The 27,479-nt window shown below is 44.1% G+C and overlaps 1 protein-coding gene across 11 annotated transcripts; it reads right to left on the reverse strand.

The window, feature by feature from the left end:
• Window positions 1–921: 921 nt before the first annotated feature.
• On the reverse strand, window positions 922–25,660 carry bltp3b (bridge-like lipid transfer protein family member 3B). Of its 11 annotated transcripts, XM_029461928.1 has the most exons (26): window positions 25,271–25,314; window positions 17,212–17,374; window positions 15,697–15,735; window positions 14,922–15,013; window positions 14,560–14,749; window positions 14,174–14,314; window positions 13,737–13,904; window positions 13,260–13,440; window positions 12,977–13,060; window positions 12,531–12,692; window positions 12,020–12,135; window positions 11,684–11,825; window positions 11,125–11,318; window positions 10,304–11,035; window positions 9,548–10,206; window positions 8,635–8,718; window positions 7,873–8,021; window positions 7,238–7,395; window positions 6,938–7,088; window positions 6,180–6,221; window positions 4,112–4,371; window positions 3,567–3,666; window positions 3,275–3,432; window positions 2,665–2,778; window positions 2,119–2,235; window positions 922–1,502 (listed from the first exon to the last, which is right to left on the reverse strand). In XM_029461928.1, exons 1-25 carry the CDS (start codon window positions 25,312–25,314, stop codon window positions 2,134–2,136), a joined length of 4,425 nt encoding a protein of 1,474 aa, XP_029317788.1. In that variant the 3' UTR covers window positions 922–1,502; window positions 2,119–2,133. The 11 variants fall into 11 exon arrangements, with proteins under 11 accessions (XP_029317788.1, XP_029317787.1, XP_029317793.1 ...); XM_029461927.1 differs by having other exon boundaries at window positions 922–2,235; window positions 25,271–25,660; XM_029461933.1 differs by lacking the exon at window positions 2,119–2,235.
• Between the last annotated feature and the right edge of the window lie 1,819 nt (window positions 25,661–27,479).

Below are 27,479 nucleotides of genomic sequence, written 5' to 3' on the forward strand. Positions count from 1 at the left end.
AGGTGCATGCTGGGACATGCCTGATGGCTTCACCTTGCAGCTTAATTGGAATTTAGAGACGTGCTGCGTTCAAGTGCTCCATCTACAGTTTAAAACAAGTTGTTGATATTTCAAGTGATTGTTGGGCTGCAGAAAAGTATTATTTTAATTTTTGATTAATGATTATCTTCTTGAATCGATTGTGAAATTTGAGAAATAGTGAAAAATGCAAAGACATTCAATAAAAATACATTTAAAAACGGAAATTAAACAATTATTAGACTATCACAAATTGTTGCTGATTAATTTCATGCTGATCACCTACCCATTAATCAAATTATTGATTCAGCAGAAGCTATTTTAACAAGAAGATATTTGATGAATCATGATGGCCTCTCTCTTTCATCATATTTCCCACAATCCAGCTATGATGCTTCACACACACACACACACACACAAAGTATATCAATGAATGTGTACATGCTTTGCTTACATAAGTAGCGCTGCACTGTGACAGCCATCATCACAGAAACATTAGGCTACAGTATATAAACAGGTGTTCGTGTAAATAGCAGCAGAGCAGAACTTTTCCCTCTCTCTCACACACACACACACACACACACACACACACACACTCGAATACTTAATGCCCTTCTATGACTCACTGCACAACTCCAGCCGTAAAATGTCATGACCATTTATGTGCACAAAGTCCAAACACTCTCCTGCTGTGATTCAGAGCAGCTCATTTGAGCCCACTAAAGAGGCTGCACCTCAAAGTTTCTCTTCTCCGGTGAACTCGGCATCGTTTCTAATTCATGTAGACATTTAGCATAAACGGAAATGAAGAAAGAGTTGCTTAATGGTCTAATTGTTGTAGCTGTATGAAAACAATATTGACCTTTGATGCACCTGCACCAGCAAAAAAACGTACAAAAGTGAAACTCCTTAAATCGGATAGCCTTTTTATTTTCAGCAGTATTTCAGCAGCTTTGACAGACAAAATACAACTTATTACTTTTTGTGTCTTCTTCTTTCCTCCACAGAATTTCTGAGGGCGGTGGATTCCCCCAGAGAAAACTGGGCCGTGATGAACGGAGGAAAAAACATGATAAAAAGAAAAATGTTCCTCTCCACCAAAACAAAACTCTTTACATACAATCATGTTAAAATCCTACCCCGGACTTCTCAAGTCTTGACATCACGTTTGTGCAGATAACTAGTTCCGTTTCATGTCTTTTAAAAAAGAACCAGAACAACTTTCTTTTTTTTTTTGTAAATATAGAAATTGAAATGAAGTAGGCCAAGCTAAAGTTCACGTCGTCACAGTTGCATATTTAGACCGGAGGATGTACTGAATCTACTCGTTAACTGTCAGGTGTGAGACCTCAAACTGTCCTTTGCACTGTGCCAAAGTGTGTGCTGTTGGAAGTCATTCTCAACATCTACTCAGTGGGTTTCCTCTGAAGTCGTCACACAGGCGTGAAGCATGGATCAGCAGCAGATATGGTCAATGCCTAACCCTTGAAAGAATTACACGTGGCAGATTAGAAACGTACATAAAGACACACGTACACTTATATGTAGTCAGGCAGCTTCAATGTGCCTCTCTTTTCCTACTCTTCTTTCTTTTTTGGAAGAGAGCACACGCGTTACTAAATGTTTCTAACTCTTGTTCTCTCTGTCGTATATACACAGTGCCTCAGTTTTAAAAGTGCTGCACATGTTAAGTAACTATATACACATAGAAAAATAGGAGGGGGTTGGGGGGGGGGGGGGGGTACAGACACTATTGTGGGGCATTTTGCTGACAAAGCTGTGTAACTTTCAGTTAGAAATGTATCCTCTACTCCTAATGAAATGCTTGTTTCTGACTGACACACACACACACACACACACACACACACACATATTCAACTGAAACACTGCATAACCATTCAAAGTTCTGAAGAAAATAGTTATGTGTTCACATTCTTAAACAATATACACTGTACACACTCGGAGAGCATGATTTGTCTCGTCCCCTCTGAATATGAAAGCACTAAATTACAAGTTTAATTTCTGTGCAGTGCAAAATAAGTTATTTCTTTTTTAGACATTCCTCTGAAGATACGACATTCAGTGTTCCTTCATACGTACGGGATTGAATGGAGCTCATCTAAGGTTAACTGTGATCCGTTTCTGTTTTACATGCACAACAGGAATAGTGTGGGGAAGGGTGTTCTGTAGGCACAGCCATGGATATAGATCTTCATCCTTTCACACACACACACGCACACACACACAGACAGACACACACACACACACAAAGTCCCATTAAATGTCTCCCTTTTCAACTCTCTCCAGGCCTCCAGTCAGAAGTGGAGAACTTAAAACAGACGGAAAGCGTGTAGAACTGTGTATTTCTGCGTCTTCATACAGACTGCATTGCTTTATGAGGGAATTATTTTGAAGTCTAAAGTCACATTGTGGCTCACTCAACAAAGTGAGCGTGTAAAGGAGCCGCTTTAGTCTTTTTCTTTGCTTGTTGATGTTGCCATTCATTTTTTTTTTTTTGCTGCCCATTAGTGTCAGTCTTCATAACTGCAGACCAGCGGGGGGGGGGGGGGGGGGGGGGGGGGGGGGGGGGGGGGCCTGAATGACTGGCTGGGTGTGAAGAGAGAGCCGGTTCTAGCTGCTGCTAACTTTGAGGTTCTTCATGAGGTGCAGCAGCGAGTCCTTCTCCATCTGAGCCTCGGCCAGCGCCATCTTGGCTCGGGACAGCTCCACTTTCAAACATTCGTTTTCCTCCACCAGCATCTGTAAACAAACAACGGAGCACAGAAGATCAGTTTGCTGACAGATGAAGGCCATGAGATGTGGTGAAAGCTCCTGAACAACTACAGCATTGATAGTTTATACACGTAGAACAACCTGTGGTTCATGTTGAAAGGAAACGACAGTGGTTGTGTCGATCAGATGACTTAAAACAGCATTACGTAACAGTTCAATTTGAATCTTGTGAAAATGAAATGCATGTATTCGGCATGAACTGATAAATATCACTCCCACTGTAAACAAAATGCGAGCCAAGCAGTGAGCTGGAATAGCTTGGCAAAACCAAAAATTGGCACTGACTCTTTTATATCGGCCTCCAGAACGATCAATCGGAAAATTAAATGTCTTTGGGGAACACGTATGCGTGGCTGTATGCGGTTTTGCTGAAAACTTGTCTGCAGGTCTGCGGGCGGCGTTTTGTTGCCCGACTATCCTACTCCTATATACAACCACAGTATGCTTCCACTGTGCGTCTCACCTTTTCTCTGGTAGGTGGAGGAGGGCTGGTGGGCGGGGCTTGGGTCTGTGTAGCCTTTGGTACGCCGCAGAAAACGCCCACGACCTCAGGAACCGGAGTGAGAACGCCGTCACTAAACGCACCCTCTTTCCTGGGTTTGGTCTCCGCTGCGGTGTCCACTGAGAGGAGGGAGAGAGACAACAGAAGGGTATTAGGAGGTGTGGATGTACCGAGGATTTAAAAGCATTGCATAGGACACGTTATATAAACGGCAGTGAATCAGCGCTGAAGTGGAGGTGGAAATATCTTTCACCTCCTATCGAGAAGGAGCCGTCGTCTCTTCTGTGTATGATGAGACTGTCCACATGCAGGGTGATCGGCGAGGGCTCCGGATTGTCACGGGGGCCGTCGTCCTGCAGCAGAGACAGCACATGTTGAGTGTGGTGGTATAACTTTTCATGTGGACAAAGGGCGCCGAGAGAGAAATGATCCACATCAGTTCCACAGCAAAATCTACTCACTCGTGAAGGAACCCCGGAGGGACGGCAGAAAGGCCTTTCTATGTCATTAAACATTCAGCTCAAATCCAAATTCCAATTAGGCCACGGTTCAAAATATTTAACGTGTAAGTCAGTGAGTTATGGGGTCTATTACTGCGACAGGAATGGGGAAAAAACAGGACAAATATCCTGCTGAGGTCTTGCAGGTAATTCTGCAACAGTAAGCTCCGGGTGAAACAAAAAGCTGGAGATACAGCAGGTCAGGAAAACACAAGTTAAGGTCATTTACATATACCACCAGGCAACAGAAGTTTTCAGACTCACGGGGATCCTAAAGAAAAACTAAACTAAAACTCACCTTTAAGTTGACGTGCGTGTCCCTGACGCTGATCTCCATGGGCAGCACCAGCGGCGCCGAGTCGTCCTCCAGGAAGTGAGCCAGGTTACGCAGCGTGGACATCAAGAAGCTCGCTTGGTATCCGTGGAGCTGCAGCTGCAGGAAGCCGTTGCGCTCGGCCAGCGGCGAGTGAGCGGCGGCGCAGGGCCCGCTCTCGAGGCGGGCCCGCACCTCTGGACTGTGGAGGGCCCCGACGGATGCAGAGCTGCTCTCACCGCCTCCTGCCAGGGAGGAGACGAAGGCTGCAGTTAGCATTAGCTTAAGTGTCATGTGGAGACCTGACTTTAAAATACACCCTCTATCCCTTCATATACTTGGAATCTGTAACAATCTCCTCTTTCCTGTCCGATCCACATCTACGTTTACCCGGGTGATGTTTCTATACGGCCAATCATTTGTCTTCAAACAAGGGTGCATGTTAAGGCCAGGTTCAAACAAGGGTCAGAGGTCGGATGAGGGACGCAGAAGATCAGAAAGAGGAGTGTAAGAGAAAGTTGCAACGTGTTCTGGAACAAAAGAGAAGCAGGAAGGAACAAAGAGAAAAGGGGGGGCTGAAGGAGAGATGAGATTTTGTACAATCCCACGGGCTCCTTCGCTGCAGTGATGTTTAATTATTTCCGAGGACGAGGGATTCAATGGTTCGGTGGAAAGTCCCACTGAAGGATTGAGGATTCAGAGTAAAGTTTTAACCATTGAACTATGTTTTTTCCTCCTTTTCATGAATTAGACACTTTACAAAGTGATGGCGTACCACTATATTAAGAATGACCCAAACGAGTTTATTGAAGAGGTAAAGGAGGAAGTGAGAGAAAGAAGACAAACTGATGAAAGTTGAGAGTCAGGTGTTAAACCCACGGGGGGGGGGGGGGGGGGGGGGAGGATCATTGAAGCCCTCCTTTCACACACACTTAACACACAAATTGAGCTGGCAAGCACGCGATTACTGTACAGGCATGAAAATGGCCACTTAAAGAAAGACATTTGGTGTTATGAGCGTGAGCAGTGCGTCACATCCCATAATGCGCTCTGAAGGAAAGTCGGGAGGGGGTTAATACCAAAGAGCAGTTTCTATGACACACGTACACAATGCTGTCAGCTTTTCTCAGATAAAAAGAATCCTCTCTCAATCCTACAGGGTCCAGGGAAATGGAGGGAGAGAGAGAAAGAGAGGGGGGGGGGGGGGGAGGCCAGCAGCGAGGGACTGTGGGACTGTGATAAGACAGGGGAGGGAAGAGAGAGGATGGCCTAGAGAGGGAGGGAGATGAAGGGAAGAAAAGGTAAAGAGTGGGGGGGGGGGGGGTAAATGACAGAGGATTAGTAGGAAGATGGAGTAGGAGCTGGAGGGAAGAGTGAGGAGGAAAGGTGGAGGAAAAAGAAAGAAAAAAGGAGGAGGGATTGCTCTTGTGAGAGAGGAGGAGGAGGAGGAGGAGGAGGAGGAGGAGGAGGAGGAGAGGTAGCGAGGGGTAAAGCCGGCGTTTCTCTCATTGCCTGAATCACTGGACTGAAACTGCAAAGTCTGCTGCAGTGGAGAGATGAGGAAGGTGGGGAGGAAGGAGGAGGGGATGGAGAGAGAGGGAATTACGCTGAGCAGAGAATGGGAAGATCAGGGGTTAACATCAGTCGGCACAAATGCAAGGTTGTGGGCCTAATGTGGCAAATAATGGGTCCACTCACTCCATTACTGTCAAATTGAACCGCTCTTAAGTGCCACACACACACACACACACACACACACCACACACACACACACACACACACGGAAAGAGATCTCAATGTCACATAAACACCCCCCTGCTTCTTAAAAATGAGCACACACACTTCATGCAATCACTTGCATTGATACACACTGTATCTATGTGCATCTGTACGTGCATTCCTCAGAGTCTGAAAAGTAGATTTGGCAGAAGACAAACTGGAAGAAAACACACACGCATGTTATCTACACACACGCACACACACACACACACACACGCTCTAAGGCAAGCATGCATGTTAAGTTGCAGATGGTGAATTAACACACAGCAGTTACCTTGGCTGCTTTGAGCAGGTATTGGTACTGAACACACCATACCTGTGGGGAGTTATGCAAGGTAAATAAAAGGAGGAGGGTGGCTGTGTTAGTGTGTATGTGTGCGTGTGCGTACACACTTTAAATAATGGTAAACTTACTCTAGGACATTAAGGGAATCAGGCTGCAACTATTGAAAGCTGTCAAAATAAATGTAGTGAAATAAAAAGTACAACATTTCCCTCTGAGCTGTGGTGGAGTGGAATTATAAGTTAGCCCAAAATAGAAATACTCAAGTAAAGTACAAGGTATATGTACTTATTTACTTTCCACCACTGATCTATTGTACATATACAAGAGCAGGAGGGGTCAACAACACTGCTTCAAGACTGTTCGAGGACGTTTATCACGTGTCCTTCCTCTCATTGTGTTTCACATCACTCTGTAACGGCAAATAAGCCAAATACCACACACACACACACACACACACACACACACACACACACACACAACACACACACACACACACACACACACACACACACACACTTTGTTATAAACCATCCCTCGATGATGACTTTAACCGGGACACACTATTCTAATTGAATATTTGTATGCTCCTGTGAGTTATTGTCAGTTGAAAAGCCCAATAAACAAAGTAGAATATATGTTTACTACACCTTCAAATGTTAGAACTGTAATGCATCACATTAAAAAAGCAAATCAAATAAAGCGCCATATTTCAGCACAATAAAACAGGTTTGCAGACGTGTTCTTACCCAGGCTGCGGTTGCTGAGGTACTGTCTCAGGCTGACGTTACCCAGCTGGCTGGGTGTGACCCGGCCCACCTCCAGAGCCACGGCCGTGCTCTCGCCAAACGCCTCCATGCTCACACACACCGACTGCACCTTCAACACCAGCACAGACACCTGGAGGAGAGGAACAAAAACATTTTCTTACTGCATGTGAACTCGTATAAGAATGATTTCTCAGTATATGAAATGAGATCCACGACATCAACGTGGAGTTACGCATCTACCAGAAGTTTTGTGTCATTTCCAAACTTTTGGTATCTTACTGTGTCTTTGGTGGGATCGTCGATGCTCTGCGAGGTCGCGCTGACAGTGTCGGGGGACACGCCTCCCTCCTGCTCCGGCCCAATCGCTGCCTCGGTGGCGCTCTCGGTGGCACTCTGTTCGCTTATGGCATCCTTGAAGCCGGAGATGGACACGTCATCTGAGCCGCACATAAAGACGTATTACTTACAGACAAGACACTCATTTGACCTTTAATGCAAGGTCAGGCTTTCTCAATACATCATGAGACTAATAAGACTTCAACTGGATCTTACTGACAATGCTGCCACCTTCTGGTCAACATATAATCCTGATATGTGCAGTAAGATTATTTTGTATCAACCCCTATACATGAGGTCAGAGGTCATTCAAAGCTGCAGGAAACGTGATGCTGGACCTTAAAAATATACTTAAGTTACTATTTGCTAAGTAAAACAGGCAGATTTCATTTGTTCATTATGTGATTTAGATTCAATTGAAAAAGTTATTTTAAGCTCATTATATGATTTTTATTGATTGTATTCTTTATTTCAACTTGGGGTGTTGCGAAATACCGGTACTGGACGATAACAATAATATTCCATATACTGTAAGCATCATTATTGGGATGAAAGAAATGCATTAAAGTGTGCTCCACCTCTCTCCAGCAGACTGCACGTGTCTCCGTCCTCCATCAGGTAGCTGTCTATGGAGATGTTGTCCAGCGACTGCAGGGACGGGCTCTTCTTCATGTTCTTATAGGACACTGAGAAACTGGACTGGGAGCGGTCCCGCATCAAACGACCGCTACAACACATGTGGGAGAGACAGATTTGAATCATATCTTGCTGTAGAGTTTGCTCGGGCAACACGGTCCATGCATGTCACTGATTTAAGACATCGATTGTTGCATTTAAAGACACCATATCTGAAAGGGAGCAGAGGCCACTGCGCTCTCAGGGAGATTACTCGACAAGATGACAACATGAATTAAGAATGGCTTCATTCCTTTGTGTGGTGTTGTTTAAGGTCATGTAAGAAGAATCAAGTATGCAAAGTATCCTCCCAAGCGCAGAGAAACGATCTACGGAAAAATTACAACAGATCAAATCAAAGTGGCTCCCTAAAGACTAAGAACACAAGGCTGGGGAAAAGAGTCGTCACAAACACGGAGCTCCGTTTCTCAGCTCTACCATCACCACGAGTCAACAGTTCTACACCAAACACAGGACTCATTTAACACACACACACACACACACACACACGAGGAACAGCGTGTCATGCACACACGTGCAAATGCATGCCCATAGGGGATACACACACACACACGCACTGATTTGTATTCATACAAGGATCACAAAGACATATACACACACACACTCTCTCATTAATACAGCAAGTCACAGATCCAGTGCCTTACATGTTGGAAATGGAATAAAGGGAGGTGGATCTGCTGGAGTTTGAGGAGCTGAGGAGATCAGAAACCACAGACAAACTTCCTTTCCTTGGTAGAGAGAAAACACACACACACACACACACACACACACACACACACACACACACACACACACACACACACACACACACACACACACACACACACACACACACACACACACACACACACACACACACACACACACACACACACACACACACACACACACACACACACACACACACACACACACCTTGCATGGGTCAAAGCAAAGGTCAAGAGGCAGAAAAGGAAGTGAATGAATTAAGAAAGAAAGAATATGAAGTGCTGAATAGTGTTCATTTGTTACATGATGACTAAATGTGTTAGTCATGTTGTTGTTGACAAAGACGAGACGGCATTCTTTGACTTAATTAAGTTAACATTTTAAATGACAACAGGCTTTGGGAGCAAGAAACTTTTGGCTCGACCAGATTGACCGAGAAAAAAACTAAAAACTAAGATAAGACTTAAATAACCAGACTTTTAATCAGCTGGTTGACTAAATATGAAACAAGGACATTTGACACAGGGCTGCAACTTACCCCACTAAAGAAATGACCACTAGAGGTGAATGTGAAGACAGGAGATGAGAAAACACACACAGGAAGACAAGGCAGCTTGAGCTCAGCCAACATTCAAAATAAAGAGACGTGAAGTCGGGACATTCATACTGACAAACACTCATGTGGGAGTTCAACACACAGCTCTTGTGTTCAGGAACAGACAGTTATGAAATCTATAAACTGTACCGAATGATTACTCGGAGGATATGCTGAAACTTGTCGATCCATCTGTTGATCATGGTTCAAATAAAAGTCCAGAAAACGTCGGGAAAGTGTGATAAACTGAATACCTGGATATTGACTGCGGCATCTTGCCGGCTGCAGCCTTGTCTTTGTCGCTCCAGTCAGACAGGGGGTCACTGGTCTGGGTTTTAGAGTCGAGTCCAGCGCCTACATCTTCACCTCCATCCATCCCCTCCGCTCTCGCCTCGCCCCCTTCGTCTGAACTCCTCCTCCCAGAGTTCTTAGCTGAAGTCCTCTCCTCCAGTAAGGCTTTGTGATTTGAGTCAGGACGTGTAGTTGAAGTGGAGTTGGGGACGAGAGGGGTAGGACCCTCCGATCCTTCGCCACATAACAGCTGGTCTACAGTGCAGGCCCCTTTTGCTGCTCCTCCTTCAGATCCAGCTCCTTCACTGCCCTTCTCCATCCCCTCTCCTGCGTCGCTTCCAGGCTCCAGAGTTCCTCGGCTCTCTGACGGGGAGAGTTCGGACCCCAGAGGAGATCGTGAACCCTCAGGCTGGGGGATGGGCTTCAGGAGCAGGGACACCTCTGCACCTTTCAGCAGGAGGCCCAGGCAGACAGTGAAGGGCTGGTGGTCCTCACCATGCTGAGAGGGGTCCTTGCGGTCTTTCTTGGAGCCCATCTCCTCCAGATCCTGCTGAAGTGTCTGCTGCAGGGCTTTGATGCTACGCTGAAGATGCATCAGAAACACGTACTGCCGGTGGCTCACCTGGATACACACAGACCAAAGTTGTTATTAAAACATATGATCAGGTCTCTAACAATGTATTGTGCAGTATTCAAAATGATAAGAATGAAAAACATACCTGAGCACTTAAATGCTTCTGCACATGCACCAATATATGCACATCTCCATCTTTACTTGAGGATGACAAAGAAGAGGAGGAGGAAGGCAGACTGTCCAATGAGAGGGGTTTGTGGAGTCCGTTACTGGGAGGCGGCGTTGCATCGTGTGCAGATGCCGGAACACCGTCGGTACTGTAATAGTCCTTTAACAATCGTTTCCTCTGCAGACGTGTGACAGCCTCTCCAGATGTGCTCCTGGACAAACCTCCTCTGAGCTTCTCCTGGTGCTTGACAATCTTCGCAGGCTGACTTGCCCACACGGTCAGAGGGAAGGAGTCCACAAAGGGTTGCGGCCGCCCCTTCCCTCCGCGGGTGCCTTCATAGTCCACCCAGAACTGGGAAAAGTGCAACGCCCAAAAGTCACTGGCAGCTGGCATTTTGAGGGAGTCGGTGCCCAACGTCGGCACCACCAGGCCCCGGTAGATCTCATGGAGCTTGGTGTCTTGTTCGTGAGCGTGACGCTGGAAGACGGGGTGAAGGAGGGGTAAGGAGGAGGAGGAGAGAGGGAATGAGGAGAAGCAGGGAGAGAAGAAGGGCTCCTCTTCAAACGCCTGCAGCAGTGCCTCAAGGTGGGAGCGGGTGCAGTTAGCCGGGTGCCGGGTATTTGTGGCCACCATTTCTGAGGTCTGCACTGAGATGGAGCGAGGCAGATCGGCGGGACAGGAGGTGTCCCGATCGGTGGGAATCACCAGCTAACGGGGAGCGGAAAACACAAAATCAGCACAAGTAACAGAGAATAAATGACTTTAAACCTGAACAAACGCTCGTGTGACCGCCTTACCTTGAGCATGAGGCCGTCAACCTTGATGTCAACGTGCTCTTCGGGTTTCTGCGAGTCGCTGAGCTTGTAGATCTCCATGAACTGCTCCAGACTCTGCCTGAGGTCGAGGGTGAAAAGGTTGATCCACACCAGGCTGCGAGGATCCAGAACCAGCTGCAGGGCGTTCAGCTGGGCGTACAGGTTAGGACACGGGACTAGAGGAGCGGGAGGAAGTGGGGAAGAGATCTGGTGTTTCACTTTCTTGGCAAAAAAAGGAAAAACCCCCTTAGTGTTTGTATAATGATTCCTGATGAAGTACATTTGTGAGAAATCCATGACATGAATTAATTGGGTGATTCTTCATTTAGAACACCAGAAAATCAATGTCCTCTCAGCCACACAGCAGTCAATGTCTCCCCCGCTGAATAAATGAGATTAATAGATCCAAAAGGAAGAAGAGATAGAAAGTCGCAGCCAGAACCGAGAGCCCGGTGTATAAAAACAGCTACTTACACAGTTCATGGCCTCCTAATAAAGATGAATGTTTCTAAAATGAGAAGCTAAAACACAGAAGTCTTACTAGGGTAGTCTTTTCCATCTGGGAAGTAGTACTCGGTGAACTCAACATGAATGGCTGGCATCTCTGGGGGAAGGTACAAGGACTTCTTATTGCAGGAGATCATGGTCTTGGGGCTGGAGCGGCGCTGGTCCGCTGTCGACACCTGCAAGAAAAGACACAGAAGCCATCACTAAAAGTTAGCAGCGAGTATGTGTGTCGTCTCAGGATAGATCCACACTTAAACGTTCGTGTTTGCGAACCCCTAAAGCGGGGTAAATAAACACACTTTTCTGTAACTGCGTTGGAAAGAAGAGATTTCATTTGAAGGTGTGTAAGCCAGAGTGTGACTGTAGTGACCTGGTAGATGCTGAAGTCAGCCATCCTGAGCACAACAGAGCTGGACATGAGCTGGGTCTTGGGGCTTTGAGGGAGAGGAGGACTGAAGGAAGCGCTGGAAGAGGTGTTTATCTTACCTGGAGAGAGAGAGAGAAAAAAGGGGGAGAAGGTTGGATAGAGAAAGAGGAACAAAAATGAAAACAGAATGACAAAGAGGGAGACAAACACAGCAGCCACTCAGTTCTCAAAGGAGTGTGCATCACCGCACCCAGCTGTGCGCACACACACCGGGGTACCTGGCTCTAGGCACCAGCAGCACTGGGCCGGAGGCTGTGTGTGTGGGCTCCACTCTAGGAGTCCTTCATCTGCCTCCCTAAGCCCTACTCCTCCTCTCTCCTGACTTCCTAGAGGCCCATACACATCGTCCATAAGGGACACTGGAGGACAGAAAATCCACAGGGATGATGTGCTGTGTGTGCGTGTGCCAGGAGATACAACAAATATCAACAGCCTGAGGCGTGTGTGTGTTTACCGTGCTGTGGGGAAGTGTGCGCAGGGGCCGGGCCTTGCTGGTCTCGAACCGTGGTCTTTAACATCTCCACGTTGGAGTTGAACTCGTCGAGCAGACTCCGTGCCCAGCCCTCTCTGGTCTTGGTGGCCTCGCTGTAATGCATCCAGTGGAGACAACTGTCACCTTGAGAGGTCGGAGAGAAGCACATTTGGTACGTGTAAGTTGGGATCTCCGTCATTTGTTTGATCTGCATCTTTTTGAACAGACACCAGAGATGAAAGTCAGACCACCGTCTTATCATTAAAACTGATCATCTGAGTTTCCGGGAAGTCTGCACAGAAGTTCTGAGAAGCCAATCTAGCTGCTGCTCTAAAACTAGTTCATGTGACACAACAGCAATACAACTTGCAGGCATTTGCAGATTGATTGCAGTGAGTAAATATGTTGCAGTGATACAGAATTCATACCTGCTCTGTGGAAAGGGTAGTAGTCCAGAGTGATGGAGCTAAAGGAAAGCTGCATGGCTCCACCTGTTATCCTCTTATTGGTTACTGCACAGAGGGAAGAAAGACAAGACAAATAGTCAAGTCAAAGCTTTCTGTGACATGTTTCTGTATACCACTGAAGAACAACACATTCCTGTTCCATGGAGTTCTGCCATGTTAAGACTTTTCTGTGTACCTGACAGGAAGTCATATCATGTATATGCATGTACACGACAATGCGCATGTAGATCTGTGCATGTGCTACCTTTGTCCTTAGCGCGGATGTCGTCACAGATGTGCAGGTCGAGGTGTGTGATCTGGAGGTGGTGGGACGTCTCGCATACGTCGTAGGAGCTGAACAGATTGGCCATGGTTGCAGTCTGGTCAGCTGCTGTGGACGCCTGCTGGGTACGCACCTGCTGGGCTGAAGGGGGCGCCGATGACGCCTGGTGAACACAGGTGCGCAGATACTAGGTTAGTGATGACGGTTTTAGACGCTCATGTGTTTTTGTTGATGCTTGTAGTCTTTGTGTTTTTAAGGATTTCATTGCATTTAGTCTGTAATATTGTTGCTGGTGGTGTTTTAAACTCAATTCTTCCATCCAGCAGATGGCGCATCAGACCAGACTACAGAAAACAAACTATCAGAACATGGCCTATCCAGAGGAGGTGATGTTAAAAGGGAGGCGGAGGTAGAGAAATCGTATTTGTGTACATCTGTGGGAGTCGGTCTTGTGTTCACCTGGTCTTCGGTGGCCATGCTCTTCCTCTGCTGTGCAGACTTCTCCATGGCCTCGCTGAGAGACTTGGCATACTGCACCATGGCTTTGAGCTGGGAGTCGGTCAGCACCCAGAGCAGGTCGTCCAGGACGAGAATCAGCTTGGAGGCCACCACGTTACAGTCCTTAATCTGTAGCAGATTGGGGGGGTATAGACATGCATTATGCAGATGCAGGAAGCCTGAGAGCTCCCACATGACACTCTTATTGTGTGACTCTGGATAGCTCCAACACTTAAAGTCATTTTACATGCAGAAAATGAGATTTCTTCTTTTCTTATTGTTCATAGTGGAAAAGAGTTGTTGCTTAGAGCGGTCTAGGTTTCATCCCTTGTCCGTCAAATTTCATAAAGTAAATTAATCTACTAAAAAGCAAGTGAGTGAGTGAGTTTGTGGCTGACCCTTCTTTTGAGAGTGACTCGGATCTTTGACTGGTTGGTGATGAGGCGAATGGGGGCGCTCAGCATCTCATGCTCGCCGCTCTGAATAGCGTCAGCCTCGATGCGGATCATCTGCCAGCTGATCTCCTTGAACGTGAGGATCTGAACCAAACAGGCATGGTTAAACATATATATATATATATATATATATATATATATATATATATATATATATATATATATTATATATATATATATATATATATATATATATATATATATATATATATATATATATATATATATATATATATATATATATATATATATATATATATATATATATATATGGTTGGCACAACATCTTATTAGTCTTTCGTAATAAAATAGAATAAATAAACACGGACCTCTCCCCTCTGAGGGTCCTGGATGCGGGTAAACCGCAGGTCACTGATGCTCCAGCTGGTGTTGACGCTGTAGACCTGCAGCTGGGAGAGCTCAAAGGAGGCGTTGAAGGCCTTGGCACTGATCCTGATGACGATGGAGTTGATGGACAGTGATATCCCCTCTACCACCTTTTCAGCAAAGCCATATTCACTGCATGGAAGGTATGGACAGGTTGAGGGAACGTTAAGTAACAAAGTAGTGCCTTCATAAGGGTACAATAGGTTGGTACTATTCTGTACCGTAAACAGATGTTGTATGAACATAATTACAAGTTCCAATACTTTAAATACTTTAAAAAAATATACATTTTCCATATCCAAACCTTTGTCCTGATGCTGTTGCTATGGGAGACGGGCCATTAGGAGGACGGGGCTCATCGCAGGTGCTCATCTCCATCACCACTTTATCCAGGGTCTGCAATTAAATCACAGGATTAACTTCAGAACCAACAGACAATGTCTTTTTATTCTGCAGAACCATCTTCATCGTCATCATCTATTCCGCACTACATCAGTCAGCCAATGAGAATGTTACACTGGAAAAGATTGATTGCATGCGTATGTTCTTTCTGTTGTTGGTGGTTCCCAGCAGTCTGAGCACTGGGAATTACAGCCACCTGGGGAGTGCAACCAGCATGGCAGTCTGTCAACCTGACACCTGCGCCCTGCTCGGCGAGGTGGCAGCCATGAGGGAGAAGCCGACAGCCACGACACAAAGCACTCTTCAGCAAAAAACCTTGGAGCCATGATGCAGAAAATGGCCACTGTAGAAGCCAACTTGCAGTCCTACAGAAACCTGCGGGCGAGGATCGCCATGACAGTGCGACCAACGCAGCGGCGGTGCAGCGTGTTTGTGATGCTCTACGCAAAACAGAGTTCTCTACGACGACGGCCATAACTACAACACCTTCAGCAGTGTGATAAAAACGTCATTTAACACGTGATGGACGCCAAGAGGACAGGCGCTTCTTCTTTCCTGTTACATTGTAAAACACTAATCTAATTTGTAAATGGAATTATTGAAGATTCAATGACTTAAATGGGAATAAATGACCTGTTTTGATTATGTGAGCAACAGGTGTCGTGGGGGAAACTTACCAAAGAGATCGGGTGAGTCTTCAACTTCGTCCATGGTATCTGTGAAGACAGAGCAGCTCTTCAGCCTTACAGTATTCTGGTCCACACAGAACATCCAACGCTAAACTAAATTACAATCCAATGGGATGTACAAATCGAATTAAATGCAACCGAACTGCACAGAATTAAATCAAGACAAAACAGCAGGCGAGGTAGCTCGGAGAGGAAGGAAGAAAGAATAAATAAATGAGTCTAGACCGAGTGGCAGCTCCATTAATCCTCAACGTGCAGCCTCTTGATTCAAGTCTGTGTCAAATTATATAGCAGAGGAGATTAAACGCTTGTGTTCACTTGTTCCCCGCTTGTTCTTTGAGAAGTCATGAATCAAGAATCAAGGATTTGCTGCTCTAATTGAATTAGAAACATTACATTAGCCATTCGTCGTAGAATTGCTAGGAGTTGCCAGCAGGGGGTGTTAGCTCAAGCCTGTCACTTTGAGTCATCAGAGCAGTTTAATGCAGATTATATCAGCGTGTGCATTTACGAGTCATCAATAAAGCAAGTTTCATTTACTTTCATTTGTGTGTGAGAGTGTTGGTCCTCTGTAACAGGAAGACACAAAGAAGAGAAGGGAATCTAACGAGTGAGGAAGTGAGATATACATCTGCAATGCACTTTAAACTGGAGCCAGGCCGTGCAACAGGTTTCAATTTAACAGCTCCACTGTTCAGAGAGAGAAATCTGATGCTCCACACAAAGGGATGTGGGTTTTGTAGTTGCAACGCACACCGTCAATGACACAGCAAATACGCGAGTGTTGAGTAAAAGGCGAGAGAATATTTCAAGCCGGCGCATCAATGACGAGAAAGACAAGCGAAGTAGTGACCAACAAAATGAGGATTTAAATACAGAAAGGGTTGAGGAATTAACCAGGGAAGAGAGGAGAGAGAAACATGAGCTGGAGGAGAGAAATTAAAGGTGGAATGGCCTCAATAAAAGTCCAGTCGCAAAGGAAATGACTGTACGCGGCTCCATTCACTGTTTCCAGGGAGTGTCAGGGTCTGCTCTTATACATGGCTGATGACCACTGGGCATCAGAGAGCTCCAGCAGAGTGTGTGTGTGTGTGTGTGTGTGTGTGTGTGTGTGTGTGTGTGTGTGTGTGTGTGTGTGTTAAATATCAAGCTGCAGCCTGCAGTTAGCTTAGTATACAAACTGGAAACACTAATTAAAACTTAATTTCTCATTTGTTTAATCCGTACAAAAGCTGAAGAGTAAAAACAACATGGTTTGCAGCGGGTTACGTGCCAGACTATTTCTTGGCTCTGGGCAGTTGCCAGGCAACCAGCGAAGAAAGTTACTGTGTCTGGCCAATAAATAGAGATATTAAATGTTATTTAGGGAGCTTTAGAGGAGCTGGTAGGTGGATTGTGTCATCTTTGTTTCCCATATTTAATGTACATTGTAAGTGGTGCCAGAGAGCAAAGTGTCCGCTCTCTTTTAAATCTACTAATTCAACATACGACAGTGTCCCTCACCCTGATGGCGGCCTTGTTGCATTCGACGCGGTTGATGGCCAGCCAGGTGGGCAGGTCCAGCAGGCTCTGGAGAACCTCCTCATCCAGCTCCAGGTTGGTCAGCTGGCCCTCGCCCTTCAGCGTGCTCAGGTTGATCTTGTCTGGCGACAAGTTCTTAGCAAACCTAGGAGACGCAGATGAGAAGAAGTGATGCTTTGAGCCTGGGAATATTTATAGTTACAGGTTCTTGGCAACGCGACAGGCCAAACAAACCCCAACTGTTAGGCTCGGTGTGCTGGATGGGAACAGAGGGGTGCCTGTCCAAAGCAACACACACACACACACACACACACACACACACACACACACACACACACACACACACACACACACACACACACACACACACACACACACACACACACACACACACACCTTTTTCATAATGAATTACACTTAGGAACAAAACCCACATCTATTTAATAGCACACTCAAGATGAACCTATAATTTCTGGTTATACATTTCTGTTCCAGCTACAAGTATATGGAAAAGAATACTCCGTAAACTGGAACCTGCGTTTAGAGAAGTAAGTTTTCCTCTTTATTTAAGCTTCGTTGTTAACTGAACTCGTTTGCTTTGTTTCCATAGCTACATAATCTGATAATGGCAGGGGGAGGAGGAGGATAAAGGTACAGAGTTATTGAGTTTTAATAATCCAAAGTTACAATATAAAAAGGATTTAAAGAGAGAAATAAAGTGGGAGGTGAGGCACAGGACTTTGACACTATATTATATGTCGGAGTCACAGTAATTGCTGTTTGTGACATCCATGCTGGACAGAATGTGTGTTCACACAAAGAACAAAGTGTACTGAAGCCTCACTCTGCAGCAAATGATAAGCTGCCAACGACCACCTTTTATTAAAAGTGTATGAGCCGATATTGATATTTATTACCTCTGTCATAGGGAGATGCTGTGTACACACACACACACACACACACACACACACACACTGTAAGGTCTCTGTGTGCTGTAGTGATTCTGTGTTAAGTCTATTAGCTCTTTAGCTAAGTAAATAGCCTTGAACATACAAAGTCAGTGTCTATGACCTCAGTGTTTTCTGACCCCGCTAACAGTTTGATGATTGGTTAATAGTTAGCGGAGTGGGCCGATACTAAATGGATTATTGACCTGTGAATCTCTGCAGATCATTCTAACGGAATCTCTTCAAAACAGGGAGAGCATTGATTTTGCATTCTCTAGCTGTAAAGAGCCACACATCCTTCTTCCTGGGATATGATATATAGTTTTATTATGTTTGCATTATAAAAACAAAACAGCCATTGTGGTTTGCGGTACTGCAGCAATAAAGTGAAATAATAATACTTAATAATAGGTAGGTAAAGCACTGGAACCACACACACACCCACACACTTGTCACCTAGCTAATCTCTCACACACACTCACACACACACACACACACACACACACACACACACACACACACACACACACACACACACCGTATGTGTCTATCTGTAAATGAGGACAGATCAAAGCTCAGAGTTTCACAACCAACACACATTACTGACAGAGTGACCTGATTATCATGGCCAAGACAATAGACCAAAGCTTTAGTATTTTACTCTCTCACTCACACACACACACACACACACACACATGTAAATGAGGACAGATCAAAGCTCAGAGTTTCACAACCAACCACACACACACACTTTAATGCTTGGTGTTGCGCTCACATTTTGGTACCAATAAAAGTGCTGAGTTTCAATACTTAATCCCAACATGTGAACATAATAAAACTACAATAACCCCCCTGCAGTTATATGCCTCCGCCAAGCAGTCAAGTTTCAGTCCAGACTCTTAATAGATGTAGTGACGAATTTGTTGTCATAATTAAGGTATGAATTCTTGAGGTATGACGAAAAGGTCACAAAGCCTTTTAGGCCGACGAAGGCTTTGTTCTGATGGTCTGAGACTTCAACACAGCAAGGTGCACACACACACTCTCAGTATCTGCAGTGTGAAAGAAACTTTGCCCTCTGAGCAATGCTTTATGATTCAGCAGCCCACGTTTTAAATTCCTGCTTCTTTCCAGTCAACACCTTCCCCTTGCCGTGTTACATTCTTCTCTAATTCAACATGCGACCTGTAAATTATTCAGCGGTAGGCAGACAAACAAAGACCCGGTGCACACGACAAAGAAAACACACTCTCGCAAAACAAAAACATAATATTACGTGTACATGTGTGTCACATGGGCATACACACAGTCAGGGACAGAAACACGGGTGTCGTTGCTGAAATGTCTCAGCCTTGTGTGCAGTGAAATATTCATTCCTGCTGCTGATCAAGTATCAACCAGCTAGCCAGCTAGCTTCACACTCGCTCTCTCGCTCCTTATCTGGCCTCTCGGCCTCGCTGGGCCACATCTCGCTTCCTCTCCCCTTCTTCCAAAGTCATAAATAAACCAACACTGTAATAATATGTTGTTGATCCGCTGTGTAACAGGCAACTTAAGCTAAATTACACAGACAGATCCTACTCTACTTTGCTGAGACCAACAAAAAGAGGCAGAGGGTATTAAGTTCACACACAGTCATCTTTCTCTTTCATCAACTCTTGCAGTCAGCCATTATTCCAGTCAGCAGGGCCGAGCTCACCGGACCAAATCCAGGGCCCGTAAAGAGATTAGAAATAGCGAGTGGCTGGGGAGGGACATGTCTGCCTGTCATCCTTATGTTCCCACCGTCATAGAATATAACCTAACATTGTACAAGATTGGTAGGGGCTATCTTTGCAGTTCAATTTGCAAACAGGATTCTGGATTCTGTTTGAAAGGGAGAAAATCTGTTCACATAGATTGGGTGGAACTCAACTTAAAGACGTCTGCAACAGTAGACTGCTCTTGCAACATTCCCCACAAATAGACTCTGTAAATGCTGATGTCTGTGGATCCTACGACTGGAAACAAACACTTTTTCCTGCTCTAATGGCGCATTCGTGGCGCAGCATGATGACATCAGTGCCAGCAAGAGAGGAGCCTGAGGGGCAGATGGCCAGAGTGACTCAAACAGACAACCAGCTTGTTTTAGCAACCGAGACTACGGCAACGTAAATAGACAAATAAATAATGAGCAGGAGAACATAAGGAAAGAAAGAAATAGAGGACACATCCTCGGGGTTGGTTTTCCAGAAAAAAGGGATGCAAGGTTACCACATTCTCTCCTGCCAGTGCTCATTTGGCCAAGCAGCAGGCTTGGCTCAACAACAAAAATGGAGAATGTGACATTTAAATTGGCCTTTAAATCCTTCACTAGCCCATTCAACAGTAGAGTAATGAGTATCAAGACATTTTATTCAACAGAAAAGCAACTGAAGCTTACCAGACGCCTGTGGTAAATGTGGCACGCTAAGACAAAATTAATTAAATTAAAGTGTAAACCTAAGCTCATTTTGTTTAACATGGAGGTGTTCAGACTTCTTTTTATATTTTATTATAAACAAGCCCCTTCCAATCCAATATTGCTGATTTCAAAATATACTTGTATTGGCTCGTCAGGGATCAAATCTTCTTTATTGCATAACATGAACCATTTATAATTTTGCTTATATTGTTTTTATACAGAGCATATAACAAAGTCCAGGTGTCTTTATTGGCAAATATTTCTGTTCTTTTATTGTCAAAGGTTACCAAATGCCAAGGCCGTTGGTTTTGTTTCAGATGTGTAAAAAGGTAAATGAGATTGTATGATTATGATTATGATATCATGCTTTTCATAATAAAAGGCAGTTCAACAGAACATGATGTAAACCTCGAGTCTAGTTTCACTGATGGAGACACTTTTATGATAAATAATGTTTTATGTGTCTTACAAAGACAAAACGTATGTTCCTGCACCTGCACATGAGGGAGCAGTGCTTTTGTTAGTCCCACGTAGTGCCGGCGGTCTGTGAGGTTGCAGATAGCCCCAACAAATGACAGCAATAAGATGGGGCAATTTACCAAATTGCACAAAAAAGTCTGTAAATCATTCTCTGCTGCGACGCAATAACTGAAGGTGACTTTGATGAGCTCGACACAATTTTAAAATCAACTCATCTTTTCTCTTTACTGGAGATAGATAGAGATATATATATATATATATATATATATATATATATATATATATATATATATATATATATATATATATATATATATATATATATATATATAAAAAATACTTTTTTTTGTGCACTGTTCCGATATTGAAGCTCTTTGCAAAGTGTTTGTTGTAGAAATACATGTTGAGAGGCAAAGATACATGATGCGGCCCTAATAGAACAGATAGACTGCGTCATCTCAAAGTGATAATTAAGAGGGATTATATGAGTTACATTCCAGCGCAATTATAGAAACGAACACATCTACAGCTGTACACAATACTCCACCTCCACACGTCAACAACTTAACAACACGCAGGCAACCTGTCAAAGTGAAGAACGTTTTTATTGAGCTAAGGCCCCAGAGGTCATGGAACCTTCAGGGCGATGCAAAGTTCAGCGTGAAGGAGAGAACAATCCAACACGCTGGTTTCACAGCAGCGGAGGATGCCAAGGCCTGGAGGGACCCTGGTCAAATGTCACACATACACACAAGTACTTCACAGCTACGCACTGATGACACACCCACAGCTAGGCACTCAGTCGTGACTCATGCCATAATAGCCTGCCCACCAGCTGTGAGTGCCAACACTGGGAATAGAGGAGTTCATCACTATGGTGCATCATCACACACCTACTGCTGGATGGAAAGAGTCAGACCTAAAGAGGCTCATGATGACAAGCACAGCAACAGAAATGGACTCATCTCTCACACCGCAAAAAGCACTAAATCTTAGAAATGCAGCGTTAAATGTGCACATAATGGATAACACGCTTGTAACTCGGGCATTACAACCCGTTGTGCTCAACCTCAGCTGACTCAGAGTTGAAAATGGTTCCCTGAATTTGCCCGTCTCCTCTTTACTGATTGAAAATATAATGGGGGAAGTTCTTGTGGGATCAATTGGCAGTCATAAGATCATCTTTCGAAAGGCAAAAAGCAGAACTAGGATGAAAACTGAGCATTGGACTCGAATGTTACACATTCACCATTAAAACCTAAAGAGTAGAGGAGGTGAGCGAGGCTGGGCTCAAGCCATCGTGTCAACTCGCCTGTAATGCTCCGACTTGACCTCGCATACCAGCCAGAATATAAACCTAATCTCCCAGGTCGTGACCTCTTTCCATTAGAAGCTAGTCGTGATAATCTTTTCATTCTTAGAGGGCCAATCTGTGTACGTTTGTCCATCAACAGCTTTGCCTTTTTGACATCAAGCAAATCCCCCTCTACCACTCATGAGTTCTACATTCCCCTGTGACTGAGGATGTAGATTATACCGTCTACAGTTCGCAGGAGGTTTGTGCGCTGTGGTCTTGTGACATTAATAAGCAGCCATTTACTCTGTGATCAGGATAGTATGGAATGTATAGACAGATATATTGAAATGTGAGGATTTGCTGCTTTTCACTCTGCGAATCACTCTTTTGAGAGAACACAGTAAAGAGAACGTGACCACGCGTGTCTAACTGTGTGTAGCCATTTCTCCGTTGATCTGTATTTGTGCGTGTAATGTGTGTGTAATAGGATCTCGCTCTGTCTGGCTGTGGGCCAGCGGGGTCCTGTCGATAATCTAAATCTGTCTGTAATGCAGACAAACACACACCTTGTCGTATAAAATCACCCCCAGGGGCTGCCTGAGTTCTTCATCAATACACTCTCACGTTAGGAAAAACAAACACATGCCAACAACTCAGCCAGGTCACGTAATATTAAAAACTCATCACACACAATGCTTACACAAATACAAAAAAGGCCATCTCAACTAGTTTAATGTGTCATGAATGCATCAGTGCACATGTCTTGGCGAGAGGAGGAACAGCAACATCGCAGACTTCAGTCAACGGGCCGTAAAGATGGTGCCGCCTCACTCCCACAGGCTCGTCCTGGTCACAGAGAGCATTGGACAGACGTGTGTCCTCTGCAAGACTTAAGCATGGAGGCTGAGCTGACATGTTGACACCCACAACATAACCTGTAGCTGTGTAAGCACACCTACGCAAACTATTCCTGGCTGGTGCTGAGGCAGCAACTGACCAGACAATCTTTAAAAGGTTCAGTCCAGATTTTTTTTTAATGGGGTTGTATGAGGTGTTAGTCCATAGTCGGTGTATTAACTACAGTGGATGGCGGATGGCACCCCACCAGTTTGGAGAAGCTGAAGGAGTACTGGCACTAAAGTAAAACAATGTACTGCTGTGGACGGGGGCAGCAGCAAAACTGTAGATAATAATACACTTTATGGATAAGTACCTCACACTTCTGAACTATCCCTTTAACCCGTCCTCAAAGCTAAATCATCTAAGCATGCATCATACTGGATTGTATTAGCAGCCATACAGTAGTGTATAAGGTGATGTTGATTCTGCTTTCTGACACCAGCACTTTTACCGTGACATCATTACACACAAACGGCGCAGGATTGGCTGACTGTCAGACCGGCCAGCTTCCACTCAGTGCCAGACTAGTCAGGCTCAGATGACGTCACGTATCACTATTCTTCCAGTCATTTCCTGTCAATGTTGATGCTAATGCTGTTGAGGGCATTCAGTCATGTGCAGAGACGTATGCATTGCACACACACACCTCTCTTTGAGAGTACAAGGACAATGAAGGGCATGCCACTCATAGGCTGTGTGTTGGAGACAATGCAGACAAATGGCATTGTGTGAAGGACAAAGCAATCCTAAACACCATTAATGTATTAACCAGTGAGTGACTAATTAAATCACACCTCATCACAAAGACTTTTCTCACCAAGCACAATCATCTTTGTGCTTTTTCTTTTCTTTTAAAGAACAGAAGCCGATCCACCTGCATACTGATGAGTTTTTCAAAGACTTAGTCATCTGTGAGCTGCAATATAAATGTGACAGCTGCCATTTCTTATACTCTATGCAATTGCTGTCCACCTTTGAGTTTAGTATACTGCCACGATCATTATTATTCAATACACTCTTTAGTTTGAGGGTGCTCCATTATAGGTAAGCAGCAGGTTAGTGCATGGGAGGAAAAGCTCTGCCCCTGGAACAAAACAAGGAAGTAGTTCATTGAAAGTCCCTTGAGGGACAGTGGAAAACAATAAATAATGCATGTCAAGCGGATCGAGACAGTCAAAAAAATTAATTGGGCCTTACACAGCAAGTGGTAGCACCATTAAACCGACCAATAACAGGTTCATTCATCATTTACTATAATAGCTTTGATTAAGGTGACATTATAGCAATTGTCCCCTCTCTAAATGATGTTATGTTGTGTGCTGATGTGAACAATGTGTGACGTCTGAAGGCAAAGTGGTGAAAAGACCCGATAAGCAGGGTTTAAACCCGTGTCAACAAACCTGCACCCCGCTGAATTACCTTTGCGCATGTCAGTGCAAACCCTGGCCTCTGCCTTCACGTCTATCAAATAACTTATGTCGAAATAAAGTCTAGTTATCTCATTAGTTCTTATAATTGAGTGACACATGTTGCAGCCAGTGTTGTGTAATAGATATCATTACACTTGGATGATAATGTGTCTTTAGGGTTTTGGCTGAGATTGTTATTTTAAACAATCTAACTCAACGACTGGTTCAACCTGCTAAAGCAAACGTTGCGGGATTAGCTCCTTACTAGCTAACCCCGGTGTTAGCCCGTTAGCTGCCACTAGCCACGTCTCAGGTCAGAGAGGGTTACGTCAATTAAAAACGCAGCTGATAGTCTGACAGACAACAGAGATGCGAGCTAACTTACTAAAAAGGCAAGAGGAAACGTCTCAACTCAAGTTTAGAAAAGATTACCTTTCGTTTTTGTCTCGTTTGTAACTAACGTTTAAGAGATAGCTAGCTAACGTCTGTCTGACAGTTGGTGAACGTTACCCTCCGTCCTCCCTTTCGCTCCCCTCCCTGTCTGCTAACACCGTTCAGCACTGACCTGGAGAGATGCTTCAGGATCTGCTTCTTGATGAGTCCAGCCATGGCAGCACACAAATGCGATATCCGAGTTAGCTGGCTAGCCTAACCGCTAGCTTTTCCCACTCGAGGTATAAACACACACACACAGCTCAAATTCTCATCCCCGTGTCAGTCTTCATGTTAACGGTGTTCCCGCTTCCTTCTCTGAGAGATGAGGGAGTTGGGGTGGAAAGAGGACATTTCAGACGTCGGAGTGACAGCCGGGCTCATGGACAAAGCATAACACGTTAGGCCATGTCATGCAGAGATACTGATAAAGCTCCAAAACGGTCCAGATATCTCTGCAATATCTCATACAGCGAACACCTGGACAGCGCGTCGAGCAGCGCGTCGAGCAGCGTCTGTTTGTCACGGCGTCTGGGCGGGGCGTCATGATGCGTTCACGGTCTGGTAGGACACCCCTACACTGAGATGTGGATAGAGGTAAAGATGGATACTTTAAAGATACACTGGAATGATTTGAATAGTAGTTTTTGCTTCAATTATTAGAGATGTTATCATTTAGATTCAGTTATTGTTAAATAGAAGTTAAATGGTTAGGGTTAGGGTCACAACACAGCTGAAACTATACAAACGAAAGGAAATCTATCTACTACCTACCTACCCACCTATCTATCTATCTACCACATCTATCTATCTATCTATCTATCTATCTATCTATCTATCTATCTAGCTATCTATCTATCTATCTATCTATCTATCTATCTATCTATGCTACCCACCCAACCCATCTATCTATCTATCTATCTATCTATCTATCTATCTATCTATCTATCTATCTATCTATCTATCTATCTATCTATCTATCTATCTATCTATCTATCTATCTATCTATCTATCTATCTACTCTATCATCTATCTATCTATCTATCTATCTATCTATCTATCTATCTATCTATCTATCTATCTATCTATCTATCTATCTATCTATCTATCTATCTATCTATCTATCTATCTATCTATCTATCTATCTATCTATCTATCTATCTATCTATCTATCTATCTATCTATCTATCTATCTATCTATCTATCTATCTACCTACCTACCTACCCACCTATCTATCTATCTATCTATCTATCTGATATCTTTATTATAATGGCTAAATCATTAAAAAGCCACATTGTTCCACCAATGTAGGTCTTGAGGTCAGAGCTAATATGATTTGACTATTTCAATAGAAAATTAGATACTTCAATCAAATTGATTTGATTGTTTATTATTTATTTATCCTACATTGGAAGCACGTGGGTATTAACTCAGTAATCGTCTACCATTACAGAAGGATGCTATACAAATGTAATATACATTAATTGTATATATTGTTTTATAATTATGTATTGTTTAATAATAAATCGTCTATACTGCATTGTGGATATGGCTGCAGTGGGTTATCTGTGTTGTGTATCATAAAACGCTCTTTTAGTGACACCTAGTGTTTAAACTGAGGATGTAAATATGCTTTTCTAACTAGATTTGAACAAGAATACGAAGGCTGTCATCAATATAACTTTTTGATAAACGCTAGACAGAAATTGCACATGAGAATATGAAAAACGTCCTGCAGAAAAATATTTTATAACAATACAAATGGAGATGTATTAATAAGGCCAATATGAATAAACGGACTATCATACACAAACAAATACATGTCATTATAATATTAATGTATTGTTTGTTTGTTTCATTTCTGTACTGTTAGAAAAATGCCTATGAAAAGAGCATTGTGTTGCAAACACAATGTAAGGGCTGTGACTTTAGTTGATGTGTGTGATGAGTCTCTCTGTGTAGATGTAACCATGGGAGTGAACAGCAGCCTGCAGAGCCTGCAGACTACAGCTGCCACGTATGAAAGGAGGAGCAAACTGAAGGGAAGAAGCAGCCCCTCCCTGCACTGCGCTGCTACAGTATGAACCGGTTGCAGGAAGTTTGCATCAGTCTTCAGTGTTTTAGTGGAACAGTAAAACAGATTTATAACACACAGGTTTTTGTCACTAACACAGACAGTAGACTGATATACTTTGGACAAGGATGCACCGTACAGCGTTTTATCCTTCACTGAAAATAGAAATGACATTTTCTCACTTAAGTTACTTAAAAAGTAAAAGTATACCGTGTACATTGTGATCGTGTGGAACATTTTGAAAGCTCACTGTGGTTGCCTAAACCA

The sequence above is a fragment of the Cottoperca gobio genome, chromosome 23 (genome assembly GCF_900634415.1).
Source record: "Cottoperca gobio chromosome 23, fCotGob3.1, whole genome shotgun sequence".
Lineage (NCBI taxonomy): Eukaryota > Metazoa > Chordata > Actinopteri > Perciformes > Bovichtidae > Cottoperca > Cottoperca gobio.